Here is an 18,296-nt window from a genome sequence, read left to right on the forward strand (position 1 = left end):
GATTCAACACCTCGCCCCGAACCCGCACCCGCACCCGCACCCGCACCCGGGTGCAGTCCCGCCGTCGAGCTGGCCCGGGCGGCCTGCGCATGACGCGCCCACGCCGGCGCACCACCCTTCCCCGTCGCCAGGCGGGCCGCGCTCGCGCGGCGCGGCGAACGTGCAGCTTCCGAACCCGGCTGCTGCGGTACCGAGTCGCGGGCCGGACCCGGCGACGGCGCCGGACGCGGAGACGCGGCGCCGGCGCACGGCCGCCCGGCGACGGAGCGGGAGCACGTCCTCGACGGCGTCGACGGCGATGTCGGCCGGGCGGCGGTCGAAGGCGCCGGGGCGGAGCGCGTCGCAGCTGTCGCAGTGCCAGACGTGCTTTGGGGTCTTTTACGCGCTCAAGGCGCTCGGCCTCCGCCTGCGGGCGACGGTCAGCCCGCGGCGGAGTCCGCGGCCACCACGCAGCGGACTCGCGAAGTGCTGAAGCGCGCCTGGCCGGGCTTGGAGCTAGCTCGAAGCTTGATACTTGAAGGCCCGCAGGCTGGGACCTCGGACTGGGACTCGGACGATCGCGCGCAAAAGCGGAGGAAGCACCCATGACGATGGATATGCCCCATGCACACCCGACTACTGGTAGGCGTTTTGCTATGCGTAATCCCCCATGCGTGTGCGGTAGAACCTAGGATCGTGCTTACATTATGACCTGTGGACGCGTCCGCCGTGGAGCGGACGTGCGAGGGTAGACCGACAACCGCACCGAAGGATTCGAACACATTCGTTGAATCCCACTCACCTGTATGTACACACCTATTCCCGCACACCATGCATATTCGAACGGAAGAAGCAAGAGAATACTGTAGTCCATAGCACCTTACTGTACATGTAGCATATACTTTCCGAGATCTGTAGCTAGTGCGAGCGTAATGACGATTGACATACCCAAGTAGGACCAACAGCAGCAGCCAATCAGGAGCCGGATGATATGCGCCCGGGGGAGTTGGCCACGGTGACGCTCCCCGTCCTCGTCCAGCCCCGGGTGCGCACTCTCTGCTCCAGTCCACCCACCCCGTCCTCCAGCTTCCGCCCGCCACTCCCAGCACGCCCTGCATGTGCCCCCGCCGATAATCAACCCCTCTCCTCCTCTCCTCCAGCTGTCGCTGCCTTATCCCGGCTACCGCCAGTCCTCGCCGTCCCGTCCCGTGTCCACCCACCCACCACTAATCTGCCGCACACGCCATAGCTGCTTATCCTCTATCTCGCCTCGCCTCGCCTCTCGCTCCCCATCCCCCTCTCCCACCTCCCCCTCTCCCCCGCGATGCCAGGAGCAGCCCCCGACGAGCACGGCCGGCCGTCCGCCCGGCAGATCTTCGACGAGACCCTCTCCGGCGCGCGCCCGCACCCGCCGCTGCCCCACCTGCGCTCGGACCCGTCGCCGTACACGCCCGTGCCGCACTCGCTGCGCGAGCTCCGCACCATCGAGGGCGCGGAACGACGCCGCGCCCGCCTGCACGCGCTCTGGGCGCGCCTCCCGCCGGCGGCCGGGGGCGCGGGCGAGGGCGCAGGCGACGACGCGGCGCGCCAGGTCGCGGTGACGCGCGACGGGGACCTCACGCCCGAGGGCGCGCGGAGGCTCGAGGCGATGTACGCGGACGAGCTGATGGGCCGGATGGGCGTGCTCGCGCGCGGGCCGTTTGGGAAGCGCGTGCGGTGGTGCGAGTTCGTGCGGTACGCGGACGCGAAGGAGGAGGGTGAGTGCTCTCGTTTTTTGCTCGTTCTCTCGTTCGGTCGGGGTCGGGGCTGTCGGCCGACGCGGGCACGGGCACGGGCAGGAGGGCTGATCGCGGGCGTGGATTTTGCAGAGCTTTGGCACATCTTCCACGACGAGCTGGACTTGGACGGGAATGGCCACTTGGAGGCGGACGAGCTCCAGCTCGCGCTCGAGAAAGGAGGTGCGTCGTGCGCTCTCGTTGAGCCCCAAGCTCGGTGCTGAACAGCTGTCGCCAGGCATCAAGTTGGCGCCGTCGACGCTCACCGAGTTCATGACTTTCCTCACCTCGTCGCCGCACTCGCACGCAATCAGCTTCCCGGAATTCCGCGACTTCCTGCTGCTCATGCCTCGGAAAGCGTCGCCGCAAGAGATCTTCCGCTACTATGAGGTCCGGAAGTTCATGGGCGACGACGGGCGTGGGCGGCACGCGTGAATATGGAAGGTATGCGCTCAACCATTTTGTCCGCTGCACTCCTGCTGAAGCGTGGCCCAAGGCGATGTTACCCTGAGCGCAGAAGACCTTGCTGTTCCACATCCCCCCGTTACACCTTTCGGCAGCAAGGATGCACCGCTTGCAACTCCTACATCGTTACCCATTGACCACACTTCAGCAGAGGACGACGACGACGACCTTGAGTACGACGATTGTGAGGAGGAGGAGCATCACCAAACCTGGCTCGGAGGATCAACAGCAGTCAAGTTCCTAATGGCAGGCGGAGTTGCTGGAGCCGGTACGTCCACCCGTGCTGGGAATGCGTCTCCGACTCATGGCGTTCAGTCTCGCGGACATGTACTGCGCCTTTCGACCGGCTTAAGATTTTCTTGATCACCCGACCACCAGAGTTGGGTGGCACTCTCAGCGGCCAGTCACCAGTGGGCGGCTTGAGAGCAATTGCTGGTGCGGTCACCCGGATATATGCAGAGGGCGGCGTCCTCGCGTTCTGGACAGGGAACGGCCTCTCGGTCTTGAAAATCCTGCCGGAGTCGGCCATCAAGTTCCTGTCCTACGAGTCCTCCGTGCGTCGCTCCTCACCCTATCCGTGCTGCTCAGTGATTTACACCTCGCACAGAAACGCATGTTCGCCAAGTACTGGGACAAAGTCGAGGATCCACGAGACATCAGCGGCGTCAGCCGGTTTCTTTCTGGAGGCATCGGAGGGATCACCAGTCAATTGTGTGCGTAACCGCGACGCGACACGCGATAACGTGCACTGATCCTGCTGCAGCCATCTATCCGATAGAGACCCTCAAGGTGCGGTCGAGGATAGCCAGCTGTTATCAGCGCGCTCACCCCATTTTCTCTGCCAGACGCAAATGATGAGCAGTGCCGAAGGCCAGAGGCGATCTCTCCGCGAGGCTGCTGGTTGTGTATGGAAATTGGGCGGTGTGCGGGCATTCTACCGTGGACTGGCCGTAAGCACCCCTTCCTGCATCGTGTCGCGCACGCACTGACCAAAGCAACCGTCACCGCCATCAGATCGGCCTCGTTGGTGTCTTCCCGTGAGCCTCAGCATCGCCGTACGCGTGCTTGTTCGGTCCTTTGACATCTCCGTTGCTGGGCAGATACTCAGCGATCGACATGAGCACGTTCGAGGCGCTCAAGCTCGCCTATCTGCGCTCGACGGGCAAGGAGGAACCAGGAATGCTCGCTCTCCTCGCCTTTGGCAGCGTCTCGGGCTCCGTCGGCGCGACGAGCGTGTATCCCCTCAACCTCGTCCGCACGCGCCTCCAGGCCTCCGGCTCGTCTGGACACCCAGAACGCTACACCGGCATCCTCGACGTCGTGAACAAGACGTACACGCGCGACGGCTGGCGGGGCTTCTACCGCGGCCTGCTGCCGACGCTCGCGAAGGTGCGTGGGCACCGTGCGCATCATCCCCGAGAAGTCTGTGCGCTGACGCGGGTCGCCAGGTCGTCCCTGCGGTTTCCATCTCCTACGTTGTGTATGAGTCGAGCAAGTCGAGGTGCGCGCGTCCCTCCTTCTTTCACAGCCCGTGCTAATATGGCATTCTTCGCGACTCGCGCGTTCGCAGGCTGGGCGTATGAGTTTGCTTTCGCAGTGCTTTTGTACCGCCTCCGCTCGTGGACCTTCGCACATAGATTGATCGATTGGTTGTCATCTCACTATCCCGCATTGTATCCCCTACCCCCCACATATTATTGCCACTCACATCTAATACCCATACACACACGTGGTCCCCGAGAACCCGAGATACCTGCCTCCGATATGTGTAGACCCCCGCAATGACTACCTAGCCAGCAGCCCTCCGTCGCGCGCAGCTCTAGGCCCGGTCCGCGCGTACACACTGGAACACACCGTTTACATAATCCGAGTGCGCATACGTCACCCCGCAGAACGTGGTGGCTTTCCACCTCACCGGTACGTCAGACGGAAGACTGGACTCACCGGACGCGCCGTTGCCCCCGACCCATCCGCGAGCATGGACTACAGACCGCGGTACGCGCAGCCCTTCACCCTCGAAGAGGCGCGGCAGCTCGCGGTCCCGCTGATCACCGAAGGTGCGGCCTTGCCCCCTCCTTTTTTTCCCGCTTTGTGCTACCGCAGCGGGGCCGGACCGCTAGCAGTATCACCACGGCGAGCTGACGTGCGACGCCGGCCCGCAGAGATCTCGCGCCTCCAGAACTCGCTCGCGCACCTCCGGCGCACGCAGGACGCGCTCAAGGACGCGCTCGCGGAGGAGCCGGGCGACCCGGACCTCGCGCAGGCGTTCGGGGAGAACGAGGGCGTGATGCGAGTGCCCTCCCCCGCCCCAGATCTCTGAGGACTCGGCTGACGCCTGGTTTTTTTTGTTTTTGTTTTTGTTGTGTTTTCCCCCTCCCGGCCCCTGGGCGTCTGCAGAGGGTCGCAGAACGAGCGGGTCGGGATGCTGAAGACCGTTCTCGCGGAGAAGGGGATCGTCGCGGGCGCGCACTACGACCTCGCGCCGCCGCCGCCGCGCCCGACGCCTGCCCCTGCGCGGCCCGTGCGTCAGAATCGATCGAACGGGCTCGAGGACGACGAGGACGAGGGGGCGCCGCCAGCCGATGCGGCTTCGAACGGTCGGAGTCGAGTCGAGGGTAACGGTACGGATGGGGGGCAGGACGACGGAGAGGATGGCGGCGTGTACCTTTGATGATTCGTGGAGCCTTTTTGCTGTTGTGTTCTCGCGCTCAGTCGCCTACTGTACTTCACTGCTCGTAAGAAATGTATTTTCACCGTGCTCCAGTGCTATTCATCTTCGCCCGAGGCGACTCTAGCAGGGTGGGGCTCCCACGAACATGGGCTCAGTGGTGTGGTCGGTCATCACGTCTGTCTAACACACGGGAGCCCAGATAGCGAGAAACCATATCAAGCAGTAGTGATAATTGAAATATCATGTTTGCACAACGAGAGACGACAACAAGTGGCACGACAGCATCAAGGCAGGTGTTACGAGGTGACCGCTTCGACATTCCTCCCAAATGTGCTGCCTATTGACGGCGCCTTCGAGCCTTGTTCTTAGATCCGCGGGAAGGGATGGAAGTCTGTGCCCAAGGAAGCACACAACCTTCAGCACGTACAACAAACTTACCTTCGCTGACGCAGTCTCGGCTTTGCTGTTCGCTGCGCCCTCAGCAACTCGTCGACTCCCAGACCTCTACAAGTGTGTGAGTGAACCGAGGCTCGCAACCATAGGAACGTTCGCACCAGACGTTTGTAAGTCGTTTGAGGGGGCTTCTCAGCCGGCCGAGTCAACGAGTCAGGGTTGTTCCTCTTGCCAAGCGTTACGGGAGAAGGAGCCTTAGGAACGTCGCCAGTATCAGAGATCTCGTCGGAGCAGTCGCTAGCCAGTCGACCGAATGTTGGTTTAACCGATTTTGACCGAATGCCTTGGTTGGCAAGACGTTTCCCCGAGGTTGCTAGTTTGGAAGTGGAGGGTCCCGGGAGTGTCTCTCGAGCATGGGTCGCCTCAGCTCTAGGACCAGTAAAGTACGGGCCCGTCGTGGCGTGATCCGGGTCGTCGACAGTAGTCGACTAAATGGCAAATGTGAATTAACATCAACGGAGTTCAGTCAAGCTTACCTGCAGGTCTCTGTCTGGCACCTGTGTGGGAGAGCTACTCTGGCCAGAGAATACCCATGAAGACGGATTGATGAGAGAATCCGCCACCGTCGTGTGAGCAGAGGGTCTTGCCTGCGGGCTCCAATAGTAGGTCGTCAACTCAAAGAAAATATCCGAATGGCCTACCGTGTTGACCTGTTTCGCCAAGGTGACTTCGAGTAGCTGCACTTTTGCTCCCAAATCTTTCATAGCGATATCGCGCTAAAATCATGTTCAAAGTGTGCAGCGTGAAACGGAGGCAGAACCTACCCGGCGCAACTCGTTGCGGTTGCTAACCAACTCCTTCTCGTAGCCTGCCTGTGCCGATTGAACAAGCGACTGCACGAAGGATTTCTCCTCGTCTGTCTGTGAAACTATCAGCATATTGTAAAACTCTCAGGTTTGGGATACACACGAGATCCCCAGCGTGATACCGCGATTCGATGGTCCTAACACGCAGAGCACTTTTGAGTTCTCGTGCTTCAAGGGATGCCACTCGAGATCGTAGAGTTTGTAGCTCGCCTTCCGTGGCGGAGCACCGCGACTGAGCGGTCTGAAGCTGGCCATGCATATCGCCTATTTGCTCTTCCAATGCCTTGCAGCGCATCTCGTAGGCTGACAATTGAGTGTATGCCTCATCTAGCTCCACTCTAACTTCAGCATGCCTCTGTTCTTCTGTAGTCAACTTGTTCGAATGTGCCACATTATCGCGTTGGAGTTGGTCGGTAAGGTCTTCGTGCATACTCAAAAATTCTGCATCTTTCGCCTTGATGACTTCCTTCAACTCGTTAATGATTGTCTCGAGAGCCGCCTTCTCCTGCTGAAGCGCGGAAACACTGTGTTGCAGCCCGGACTCCAGGGTAACAATAGCTCGCTGATAACAGAATTACGTGACCCGGCGTGCAAGTCATTGGGTCTACAGACTAACCGTATGCTCTTGTTCGGCGTTCAGTAAACGGTTCTGGAAAGCCAATTCGTAAGGTAGTTGCACTATGCCATGTCCGTATTACATACCCGTGTTTCTTCCGTCGACTGACGAGCTAGGTCTAATTCACGGGATTGGTTCTTGAATTCTTTGTCCAACGTCTGCGCGTAGTTGAGTCAACCATAGCAGAGAAGGTGTTGGACTAATCCACCTTATGAAGGAGCGTAGTTTCTTGCAGTCTGAACCGGTCGGCATGATTCACCGAAGAATACTCTATGACGCTGATTACTTACTCCTTCAATTGACTTTGGAAGTCTTGTCGCAATCGCGCTAACGCCTCATCGGCATCTTCGATCTGTTTGGCTAGCTGATATCCCTTGGTTTTCTCGACGCTCAGGTCTTTGATGAGCTCTTGAACCGTTTGACGACCGCAGGCAATTTCTTTCTGCAATTGATTGATTCTGCGACGAGCTTAGTGATGCATACGCAACGAAGAGCATGGGAGACGCACCTCTCGTCGCGGTCTGCTATTCGTACCTCATTTACATCTGCAGTAGTAATCAGTTGAGCAATCTGTATGTCTTTCTGCGCCACGACAGCTTTCAGTTCGGCAGACCTGTGACGTTCGTTAGCATAAGAGCCGTTTACCACAACAAATGAGTCGCAGTACTCCGTTGTCACTGTGCGCAGCGTAGCGATTTGATCTTCCTTCTCTTGAACCAACTTCTGCAGTTCAGTATTTCTATAAAAGCACGGTGAGGTGAGATTACGTTCAGTCCCCATCCGACTTACTGTTGTCCCACGAATTGCAGCCCGATGAGCGAAGACTCTTTCTGTGCAAGCAAATGCTCGAGATCCTGTGTTCTGTATCGGTCCATACATTGAGTGACTGAAAATAGTCTGGAATAGTAAGCTGACCTCTCATCAGCAGTCATGATCTTCATTTCCAATACAGTTGTCGCGTGCAGGGCTTCGCGATGATTCTTCCTCTCTTCCGATAATTGACTCGTCAATGCCGAGACCTCGTCCACTGTACAAATGTCAACGCAGGATCACATGCGCTTCGGTTGCAGGCTCACCCCTGACGGCAAGCCTCCCGGTCATTTGCTGCACTTGTGACGTGTTTTGGCACTGAACAGCTTGGAGTTCTGTGATGGTATGCTTTGCGTCAATGAGTTCGCTCCCAATGTTCTGAAGACGGTCGCGCAGCAAGTCGGCAACTTGTTGACCTAGATGTCTATCAGCAAAAAGGCACCAGCATATATCTTTTCGCACCCTTACTTTTCGAGCATTCTAGTTCAAGTTCTCGTATGAGATCTCTGGCATTTGCCGTCTTCATCCATTCCTCGTTGGATTTCATAAATGGTTCAATGCCTGTGTGGTTCAAGTTAAGTTCTGGTAGCAGTCTCAACGTACCGGAGACCGACTTTTCATCGTGTTAGATATGGTTGCGCGTAGATCCTGGACATCTGTCAACGAAGTACGGACTTGCTCAGTCACAGAGAACGCCTTCTCCGACTGATTCTTGAGCTCCTGGAGCACAACGCGACATTCATCGAGGCTGCATCACAGATGTCAGTGTAGCCATCGCCCGACTGCCATCACAACTCGCCTTTTGGAAGCCGTCTGTGCCCGTTGCAATGCGGTGTCCTTCGCGGTCGTGAGCTTTCGGGATATTCTCTGGTTCTCTTCCTTCAAATTTTCAACTTGACCTTGCAAAGACGATATTTGACGACGCTTTTGACGCATTGGAGGCTGCATATATGCGGCGATGGGAGACTCACCTGTTCTTCGACTTCAAACTTCGCAGTTCGCAGGTCCGTGGCGCCTCGCATCATGATAATCGAGATGTCATCGTCATCTCGAAAAACGGGAGCGGGACTTGCGTGAGAGACGCTCCTCGAGTGTGCACCGGAAATCCCTTCGGATGGTGGGGGTTCAGGCTTCACGAATGCCCGGGAGCTGAAGGGCATAGTATGCCCCCGGGGTCCTGCAGACCAGAGTTTATGCGCAGATTCGATAAACCTCATATGAAACATACCGTCATCAAGGCGTTGACGAAGACTCTTCCTTTGCTTCAGTTTGGAAAACACGCCGAAGGGGGCCTCATTGCCAACAGGCGCCGCTTCCGTCAAGGCAGTGGAGGGAAGAGCGGTGTGGCGTGCAGTGGAGGAAGGGAGTCGAGGCGGAGCGGGTTGTGAGGTCTCATAACCAAATACACCTGCGAAGTGTTCTTCTCGTGGCGGGTCCAACAGAGTGGGTCCCCCAAAAGGATTGCCCGGGGGTACGAGATGTTCCCGAGGGGTAGAGCCGACTTGTTTAGTGTCTGTGGAGTTACGATGCCATCTAAGATTGGACGTGTCTTTCTCCTGCGTGGCTTGCCCAGACTGATCTCTGTGCATGGGCAAATATCGACCAAGAGGGCGCGAGATTTCACAGTTGTCCTCGCGTGCTCTGGTGCTTGGTATGGCATCTTCTACTTGTCGGTCTTGTCCTGAGACGGAGAAAGGGGGAGGGAATAGTCTTTGACGCAAGAAAGATCCATCCATGGTGGTCAGAATCGTGCGCACAGAGTCGAGAGCAAGATTGAAGAAGGCACTTACGCGCATACACTGACCATGATAAAACGCGAAGACACGATCACGTGAGAGTAGACTGTCCCTGTCAAACGCTTGTCCGATAAGTTCCTGACCACATCCCGTTCAACAAAGGTAGGACCATGGATCATGGCTATTGAGACGAGCTGATATAAACTTGGACGAAAGACCATCACTGGCGTATATATTTCTACACTCCAATTTATCGGTTACAGAACACGTCAAGGCAATTTCAACTCCCAAAGAAATTCACTGTGAGCTCTCAATCACTCAGTGTGATTAAAATGGAGATGGGCGGTGAATCATCTTGTTAAATCCTTTGAGTTGCGTGATCGGATACATACGTATTCCGCAGAGGTCCGTTAGAGAGGGAAACACTCGGGTATGACCTTGTGTTCCTATTTTGGACAGAGGCGCTTCGGCCTCGTGGCCGCCATGCATGTCCAATCGCGCCAACCACTCTACTCTGTCCCTCCCCAGCACTCAGTCTCACGCTGCTCTCGCATGTCTCGGAAGGCCGACTACCCCGTCGTAGGCTCGTCCGCACCTCAAGACGACGACACTCTTGTGACGGGCGAAGGAGATGAGGATATGGAAGACGCTGAAGAGCAGGAGGAAGGATACAGTGCGTGTCAACCCTCGGAATATTATACCTCGCGCTTACTGTCTGCTCTACCGTCCTATTATTTCATGGCAATCGTGCAACATAACATGTCGAAATTTAGGCTCCTCCACCCCTACTTCTACCCTGACATGGATCAGTTGGTTCTGCACGCTCCCAGGGCACGAATACTTCTGCGAAGTGGCGGAAGACTTCATCGAGGACGATTTCAACCTGACCGGGCTCAATGCCATGGTACCGTTCTGGAAAGAAGCGATGGAGATGGTTCTGGACATGGAACCTGGTACGTGTGACAGAATCAACTTCAGTTCTCTGCGATTTATGCGGATCCTCAGACGAGGAGACCACCAAAATCCCGGACGTATCAATTGTGGAAGCTTCGGCCGAACTGTTGTACGGACTGTGCCACCAACGATTCATTCTCACAAGGGCAGGATTGCAGGCCATGGTGAATCTGTGCACTCATCTTCTTGCGGATCGAGCGTCTCATAGGCTCCCCTCCTCAGGTCGACAAATATGAAGCAGGGGTGTTCGGGTCGTGCCCTCGCGTATACTGCAATGGTTGCAATGTAGTGCCCTGCGGACGATCTGATCTTCCAGGATTGGATACGGTCAAGCTCTTCTGTCCGAACTGCAGCGACATTTACACCCCACCCAGCAGCCGATTCCAAGGCGTTGACGGTATGTACCGGCTCGCCTGCGGGGACATACTGAAGCTCATCGCAGTATCCGTTTCCAGGCGCCTTTTTTGGGACTACATTCGCACATCTGTTCTTCCAGAGCTACCGTGAACTCTCTCCGGCACCGTTCTGGAAGCCTTCCTCTCCCTCGTCAACGTCCCCGCGCTCATCTGCGAGCTCGTCATCCAATCAGCCGCCGTTCGTTAACCCAATTCCTCACGGCGGACAAAAGCGTGCGGCGGGCAAGGTCTACACGCCAAAGATTTACGGTTTCCGCGTCAGCGAACGCGCAAAGAGCGGCCCTCGTATGCAATGGATGCGGTTGCGACCCGAAAACCCGGAGGAGCTGGATCTCGTCGACTGGAGAGGCCGATGGATAGATGACGACGAGCATTACGATGACGACGACGAGCGCGTAGATGAAGACCGACCGATGGAGGACTTTGATGCCGTAAGTCGATGACGCAACCCATCTGCGGTAGTGAGAAATTGACCTCGGTTTAGGACGCACAAGACGATGACGACGAAGAAGAGGAGGAAGAAGAAGAAGAAGGCGGTGATGTGCCCATGAAGGGACGTACTGTGTCCAACCAAGCGCCGGACGTGCGGTCGCAGAATACCACCCACCCACCATCCTCTCCGGCTTCGACTGGGCCCCCACAAACCCCTCGCGACATTGTGAAGCTGGCTGCGTCCTCGTCACCAACGGGTGGAAAGCTACGCATCATTCGCCAATGGGTGGATAGGAGCTCGGGGAACAGGGCGGAAGTGTTCTGACGGACAAGATCTTGACTTATTCTGTCCCTCTTCATGTGTCGTCGTTCTCTGTCGCTTTTGGTGGTCTCATTCGTCGCTAGAGCATTGATGTTGATCTGTCTCGTCTACTATACGCTATATCCTTGATGAATAGACGGAAGTGCGCCCACGTAATGCGTGGGAATAATGAGACTGGTACTGTATAGCAGCAACAGCCACCACTGAGTGTCACGTGTAAAGTGGCTACTCCTACGTCCGCGACCATCCACCACCAACCAACAGCCTCAAGACTCAAGAAAATGGCTCGCAGCAGTAAGTGCCCCTGGTTGATGCATGCATGCATGACGCTGATTGCTTTGACATATATTTTCGTTGTGGTAGACCTCCGCGTCGGTCTCAACAAGGGCCACCCCACTACCGCCATCCCCAAGACTGTCCGTCCCAGCCAGCGCAAGGGCATCCAGTCCCAGCGCACGAAGTTCGTGCGCTCTGTCGTCCGGGAGGTTGCGGGCTTCTCGCCCTATGAGCGTCGGGTTATGGAGTTGCTGAGGAACTCCAAGGTGCGTCTCATTTCTGGTCTGGCGCGATTCAAGAGATTGAAGGGTCCCTCTCGCATCCGCTTGCAGGACAAGAAGGCGCGTAAGCTCACGAAGAAGCGGGTATGTTTATCCTCGAACTACCGCATTCGATAGGGGGTTAATCTTGATGAATTTCCACAGCTGGGCACCCTCCTTCGCTCGAAGCGCAAGCTCGAAGAGCTCGGCACCATCATCCAGGAGAGCAGGAGAGCGCACTAAAAAGAGAGGGTGCTGTCAGGACCACCTCGATGACATCCCTCTCGATCCTATGTTGGGGCCAAGCTCGACGACTTCACGATGCTATACAGGCATTCGTTGTAACTCTATGCGATCATGTTGAATGCGGATCCCCAATGCACATGCCCTTTCCACATGTCCCTACGATCTGCTGCTTCTGAAGGTGGTTGGATGATTTGTGATTCGCACGCACGCTCGAGTGGAGGCAAGTACGGCGCGCGGCGACAAAGTGGTGCTTAATACGGTATACATAGGATCTACTGGCAAGATATGATAAAACCTGACCATCTAGAATTGTGGTGGGCTTGGAAAGTGTCACCTGCACCCGCACGTCGACGTTATCCCAGCCCAGACTCGCCTAGGCAGTGCCTCCACTTATCCACCGACTCTTACTAAGGAGTACCATGGCTGACATTTGTACTTCAGATTGAGACAGAGTGAGATGGACGAACGTTGTCCTCGTGCCTTGCACTGATGGTTAGAACGACTGCCGAACATATTGCGTCAACTAGTACAGGCGCTGACCAAGAAGCCGATGGGGTGCCGCCGGCCGGAGAAGAGACTCGATGACGGAGCTCAGCGGCGGCCGCGATCGGAAAAGCAAGCGCGGACCTCGGAAGACGGCAGAGTCATTCGTGGCCTCGGTCGGCTTGCCGAGAGCAGGATGTCGTGGGTCGTCGGCGCGCTGTCACCAAGTACTCGTGTGCGCTCGTCGCCCGCGTGGGTTGGCTCCTTGTTCCGGCGCGGTTGGGTTACAATACTTGTGCCCGACGCCGCAGGGACAGGGTGGCGGGGCGCGGCCGTGCTCGGCCAGGCCCAAGAACAAGAGTGCGCGCGGTGCGTCTCTGCGGCGCAGGCTGGCGATGCCTCGGGTGCGGACGGTACGAGGCGCTCGGGCCGTTGGGGCACGGAGCCGAATGCTGGACGAGTGGGGCGGACCTCGGCCGGTGGGTGCGGGAAGGTGAGGACGTAAGCATGTTTGTTAGGCGGAGCAGCCGCGATGGAAGTGCCCGGATTGGGCGGAAGGCTGATGTCGCTTACTTACGGGGTCCGGCCAAAAATCAGAGAAGCCAGTCGGGCGACAGACAGGCGCTCGCTGGTATTTCAAGCCGGCCGTCCTCCTCGTCCGTTTCCCTCTTCTTGTCCTCCTGGCCATGTCCGCTGCCTGCCTCCCCGTCCCGCCTCCCAGCAGACATCGCGCCTCCTCGACCAATGTCCGCCCAGCTCTGACCCTTAATTCCCTCGAACGACGACCGTCAAACTCCGTGCTCGACATGCCCTCTGAGCTCGGCACCATCCCCGGCTCCCCTGCCCCAAACATGACCGTCACTCCCAACCTGTCGCTCGACATCCCCACATCTACCAAGTCGCACCCGGCACCGCACTTTGCGCTCGCCTCCCTCCTCACCCATTGGACGACGTCCCTCCATGCCGTGGCGGACTCAGGATTCACCTCGTCGCCGTCCTCGCCGCTTCATAGCCGCGCAAGCACGGACGACTCCTCCATCCTTCCCATGTCCGCGTCCCCGACGCGCGCCCACTTCGGGGACCTCTCGACGCTCGAGAGACCCCAGCAGAAAGCGAAAGCTCGCCTGTGGGAAGGTCATCCATCAGTGCGTACCCACCATCACCTTCGCTCGCGTGATCATTTGTTAAAACCTCTCCCGCGTCCGCCCGCTTTACAGGTCCATACACCCGTGCTCTTCGTCCTCATCCTCTTCCCACTGTCGACCGCGCTTATTCTCTTGGCCGCTTCGACGCTCCCAATCACCGCGACATGGCCACGCAACCTGCCGGACCTTGCGCAGCTCGGCCGGGAGCTGCATGGGTATGCGCAGAGCGGTGTGCTTTCAACAACGCACATCGTTGGTGTGCTCTCCGCAGCGACCATTTGGATGCACAGCTGGTCAATACCTGGGAGCGTGTTGACGGTGCGCCCATTTGTCACGCCATTCCTTGACCATAGGTGCTGACAGCAGCTATGGTGTCCAGAACGTGCTTGCCGGGGCGCTCTTCTCGCCAGCGCTCGCGATCCCCCTGTTGACGCTGCTCACCACGCTCGGGTCGTTGTCAGCAAGTACACTGGCGGCGCCGCTAGGCCCGTTCCTCACGCGTTTGCTTCCGAAGCCCCTGGCAATGACGAGGTCGGTATTGGAGGGCAATGATTCCAAAGACGGGTCTGCTCCCTGGGTCCGTCTCTCGATTCTGCGACTCATCGGCGTCGTCCCATGGTCTGGAATCAACATCGCCTGTGGGGTGTGCGGGGTCGCGGTCTGGGACTGCTTCCTCGGCGCGCTCATCGGCTCGCTGCCATGGACCGCGGTGACCTGCCAGATTGGCGACATCCTCCAGACCGTGGCCACGAACCCGCGCCCGTCGATGTCGGTGCAGTCGATTCTGACGTCACCCGAGATCGTCATGAAGCTCGCCTTCCTTTCCTTCCTCTCCCTCGCCCCCATCTTGGGCCGCAACCATCTCCGCGCATGGCTCTCCTCGCAAGCGCCTGTGGAGCCCGAGGCCTCGTTCGGAGCAGTCGAAGAGAAGGAGACGGCCCGTCGCTGGGCCTGGGTCAAGGAATGGCGCACGCGCATTCGGTCCGCCTCGCCGTCAAGCATCCGGGCCGCGTCCCAGGCCGAGCTCCATGCTCTCGTCCGCGAAAAGGAGGCTCTCTCTCCATGACCACCCACCACTCCCGGCCGCCCCCATCACCAAACAACCTCTCCGCTCCCCCTGCTTTCTTGCATATAGATTCTTCGCGCTATCCCATCGCATTTCACTCAACGGCTTACCACGACGCATCCTAATTACGACACTACCTCATGACCTGCTAAATGACTCATCCCTGCGATACCTCGTCAGCGACCCACCCATCGCCGTCCGCCGCTGCCTCACCTCACCTCCCTCACTCACACACTCGACCGATTGCCGCCATCTTCTCTGCATCCGTGCTACCTTACCTGCCTTCCCGCATCGATCGCGTATATCCTAATTCTCCCCCGCAATCCTCGCGACTCCCAGTGCACCGTTTATTTATCCCTTCTCTATTGCTTTCGTGCCCACCCACTCACCTCCCCGGCTTGGACTGGTGTGTCGAGCTTCGTCCGCCACCATGTCCTGTCCTCCGTCCCCTCGCAGCTTCACTCTTCGCATTCTCCCACATATCGCCCCGTGCACATAGACTGTTGTGCTCACATCGTTACCCGGCCTTCACCGGCCATCTCCATATCCCATCTGCTTCCTGTCTCTTGCGTCTCCCTTGGTCTTCTAATCGGCTTTGCGGTGGTGGTGGTGGTGGTGGTCGAGGCAGGACGGCGGGGCGCGGGGGTGTCGCCGCCGCCGGCACGCGATGGTCGGCCGTTCTCTGTAGCAAACCACACCCACTACAACGACTTGTATAATAGGATAGGGAACCCGCTGCTCCGGCACTCTCGAACAAATAAAACACACTCGAAACACCACGTCGTTTTGGCGCGTCCTTGTGAGCCACCGATCCGCTTCGCAGCATTCGATATCGCACGGATGCGATCGCAACAGTTCTGCGCAGGGCGCCCGCCATAGATTGTTGTACAAGACGATGCTAGGTATGCGTAGGTACGTAAGAGTAGCGATGAGGCCTCGAGACCATTGTGATATACGTGCTGGGGATCTGATGGTGAGTACGTGTGCGGGAAACACCAAGGACTCTACGTATGTGCGCGCGCGACGCGACTACGGGTACACGCAAGTGGGCGCCCTCGCGACGTTCCCCGACCCGATCGCGGAGCCGAGGATGACCGCGAGGAGCGCCTGGGCGACGAACCAGCTGAGGCCGACGTAGAGCCACGCCCGGCGCGCGTCGAGCGCGCGCACCTCGACCGCGAACGTGCTCACCGTCGTCAGGCAGCCGCAGAAGCCGTCGCCGAGGCCCTTGAGGAGCGCGCACGCGGCCGGGGACGGCGGGCCGGGGACGCGCACGCTCTGCGCGAGCTGGAGCGCGCCGAGCGCGGCGGTGCCGAGCGCGTTCGCGGCGAACGTGCCGAGCGGGAAGAGCGTGAGGCGCGGGTTGAGCGCGAGCGAGAGCGCGTAGCGGGCGAGCGCGCCGGGCGGGGCGAAGAGGAGCGCGGCGGTCGCCTGCGCGCGGACGTGCGCGGGGAGAAGGAAGTACGCGGGGAAGGCGGCGGCGTAGGTGAGCACGGCGAGCGCGGAGAGGGCGTAGCGGGCCCAGCGTGGGGGCGTGCGGAGCGCGGGGACGCGCGGGCGGACGAGCGAGGCGAGGTGTGCGCCGAAGGTGACCGCGGAGAGGGAGATGGCGAGGGTGAAGACGCTTTGGCCGATGCCGTCGATCGCCTACGGGGCGAACAGGGTGTACGGGGGTGCGAGGGGGTGCAAGAGTGCGGATAGCAGTGTGAGAGTGTGGATAGCAGTGTGAGCGTGCGGATAGCAGTGTAGGATGGAGGATTGGCAGGTTGGTCCGAGGTCGGGTGCTGTGAGCTCGGGGGTGTGATTGACTGGAGAGACTGCGACTCACATCTCGAAACCAGTCGCGGTGGGAGCCGGTGCTGTTGTCCAGGACTCGAACACGTCGAGCTGCCATCCGGAGAACGTGGTCAGGGATCCGCAGAACCCAGTGGTGATCGCTGTGTACAACGGTCCATAGCTGTGACAGCCAAGAGGAAGAGGAGGTGTTCAACGCCGCAATTGATGGCGCAGGAATGCCGGCGGCGTCGCGCACGGATGGAAAAGACTCACAAGTTACCCAACGGCTCTTTCAGCTCGAGAGCAAAACCCATAACCAAGCACCCACAGCTTGGACGTATGCAAGTGGAAGATAGCGCTTCCATCGTACGTCGTGATAGCCTCCAGCCCCAGCCGGGCAAGAACGCCAAGAATGGAGGCGGGAAAGAACAGGGCGAGGACGGGGAAGGATAGCGGTTTGTAAATCTTGGCTGCAGGCAACTTTTCGTCCTCGGAGGGAGGCCGGTCAATGGACGCCAAGGAACGGGCATCGTCGACAGAAGAATGTCGTGCAAGGATGGCACCAACATCCGGGACTTCTGAGGAGCTTTGAACATCCGCGTTGTGGAGGTGGTGAGAGTGGTGGGACTTGATGCGTTCTAAGCTGGATCTTGACCTGGAGTCGTGTTCAGAGTCGCCCGAGGCCTTTTCGGCGCCGGTCGCGACGACTGACGATGGCAGGCCGCCAGGCATCAGGGAGACCGGTGTGCGTGAACGCAGAGGGGAAAGTAGCCTCGGCGTAAGAATCATCGAATGGTGGGAGAAGAATGCACTCGAGTCCATTCGCAGGGTCTCGTGAGGTCCACAAAAATAGCCGTGATTTGACGTCACGCCCTATCAAGTCTCGCCAAGCTTTGAGCAGGCTATGGTCGAGACACATCTACGTGTTGCATCAGCTACATGCTCCTACCAGCTAGATTTGTCCATCAGACATTTTGACAGCTGAAGTGTAATACAGGTCGAAAGATGATGGATTGGAATACAGAACGAGATGTTAGGAAGAGCGAAGCTTGTAACCTACAAACAGTCTCGAAGGACCCAAAGTACAAGCATTATAGCCCCCTCGTCTATAGACTCCTTCTTGGTCCTGCCATTTAGCAACTCGACGTCTGGGAGCGTATAGGTTGCCTGGGTAAGAAATGGACCGACATGTAAGATGGAGGAAAGGACGTCGCTCGCGCGCACTCAAAAACTGGCGACTTTAGGGCCGGGAGCGGAGGCTGTGGTTTTAGCGCCTACCCGTAATTGAATTCACCCACTCGCCGCTCGGGGCCGCGCTCCCGGGTCGGAGAACAAGCCGGCGGCGGCGGGCCCCGCGCTCGCCGGTCATCAACATCTCGAGGCTGGCGAGCGCGCGGCTGCTTCTGACTCGCGTCGGCGGCGAACGCGCGGTCCGCCCGCCTTGGCTCGAGCACCGCGCCCAGCCACCTGTGCCCGTCGCGCACCTCACCGTCAATGTTGTAGACCACTGCTTCTCCAGCGAGCGCGGACCCACGCGCAGGAGACGGCACAGAGCGCGCGTCGAGGACGAATTCCGCCGGCCCTTGGGGCACCAGCGCTGTGGCTGCGA

General features: G+C 58.7%; 6 protein-coding genes across 6 annotated transcripts; 4 read left to right on the forward strand and 2 right to left on the reverse strand.

The window, feature by feature from the left end:
- Positions 1-1,303: 1,303 nt before the first annotated feature.
- BXZ73DRAFT_40339 (mitochondrial carrier) lies at positions 1,304-3,757 on the forward strand (the record flags this gene model as incomplete). The annotated part of the gene is made up of 11 exons (XM_048018557.1): positions 1,304-1,736; positions 1,848-1,937; positions 1,993-2,185; positions 2,240-2,487; positions 2,535-2,773; positions 2,827-2,932; positions 2,983-3,008; positions 3,065-3,169; positions 3,234-3,256; positions 3,320-3,608; positions 3,668-3,757. 11 exons carry the CDS (start codon positions 1,304-1,306, stop codon positions 3,755-3,757), a joined length of 1,842 nt encoding a protein of 613 aa, XP_047882302.1.
- A 1,899-nt stretch (positions 3,758-5,656) lies between these two features.
- Positions 5,657-8,122, reverse strand: BXZ73DRAFT_74417 (uncharacterized protein; the record flags this gene model as incomplete). The annotated part of the gene is made up of 15 exons (XM_048022019.1): positions 5,657-5,771; positions 5,820-5,833; positions 5,985-6,059; positions 6,108-6,203; positions 6,253-6,711; positions 6,766-6,798; positions 6,852-6,923; positions 6,974-7,001; positions 7,056-7,223; positions 7,274-7,378; positions 7,433-7,504; positions 7,555-7,626; positions 7,681-7,792; positions 7,842-7,991; positions 8,044-8,122. 15 exons carry the CDS (start codon positions 8,120-8,122, stop codon positions 5,657-5,659), a joined length of 1,650 nt encoding a protein of 549 aa, XP_047882303.1.
- A 1,741-nt stretch (positions 8,123-9,863) lies between these two features.
- On the forward strand, positions 9,864-11,438 carry BXZ73DRAFT_40658 (casein kinase II regulatory subunit-domain-containing protein; the record flags this gene model as incomplete). Its single annotated transcript, XM_048018620.1, has 6 exons — positions 9,864-9,984; positions 10,085-10,264; positions 10,317-10,429; positions 10,488-10,662; positions 10,721-11,112; positions 11,166-11,438. 6 exons carry the CDS (start codon positions 9,864-9,866, stop codon positions 11,436-11,438), a joined length of 1,254 nt encoding a protein of 417 aa, XP_047882304.1.
- Positions 11,439-11,716: 278 nt separating this feature from the next.
- On the forward strand, positions 11,717-12,214 carry BXZ73DRAFT_97521 (ribosomal protein L36e; the record flags this gene model as incomplete). Its single annotated transcript, XM_048027395.1, has 4 exons — positions 11,717-11,729; positions 11,799-11,977; positions 12,044-12,076; positions 12,137-12,214. 4 exons carry the CDS (start codon positions 11,717-11,719, stop codon positions 12,212-12,214), a joined length of 303 nt encoding a protein of 100 aa, XP_047882305.1.
- Positions 12,215-13,386: 1,172 nt separating this feature from the next.
- BXZ73DRAFT_40551 (snare associated Golgi protein-domain-containing protein) lies at positions 13,387-14,911 on the forward strand (the record flags this gene model as incomplete). The annotated part of the gene is made up of 3 exons (XM_048018599.1): positions 13,387-13,845; positions 13,918-14,163; positions 14,225-14,911. 3 exons carry the CDS (start codon positions 13,387-13,389, stop codon positions 14,909-14,911), a joined length of 1,392 nt encoding a protein of 463 aa, XP_047882306.1.
- A 1,029-nt stretch (positions 14,912-15,940) lies between these two features.
- BXZ73DRAFT_74420 (CrcB-like protein-domain-containing protein) lies at positions 15,941-17,419 on the reverse strand (the record flags this gene model as incomplete). The annotated part of the gene is made up of 3 exons (XM_048022020.1): positions 15,941-16,558; positions 16,740-16,848; positions 17,016-17,419. The coding sequence occupies 3 exons, from the start codon at positions 17,417-17,419 to the stop codon at positions 15,941-15,943; spliced, it is 1,131 nt and encodes a 376-aa protein (XP_047882307.1).
- Between the last annotated feature and the right edge of the window lie 877 nt (positions 17,420-18,296).

This window comes from Epithele typhae (genome assembly GCF_022376455.1).
Source record: "Epithele typhae strain CBS 203.58 chromosome Unknown BXZ73scaffold_4, whole genome shotgun sequence".
Lineage (NCBI taxonomy): Eukaryota > Fungi > Basidiomycota > Agaricomycetes > Polyporales > Epitheliaceae > Epithele > Epithele typhae.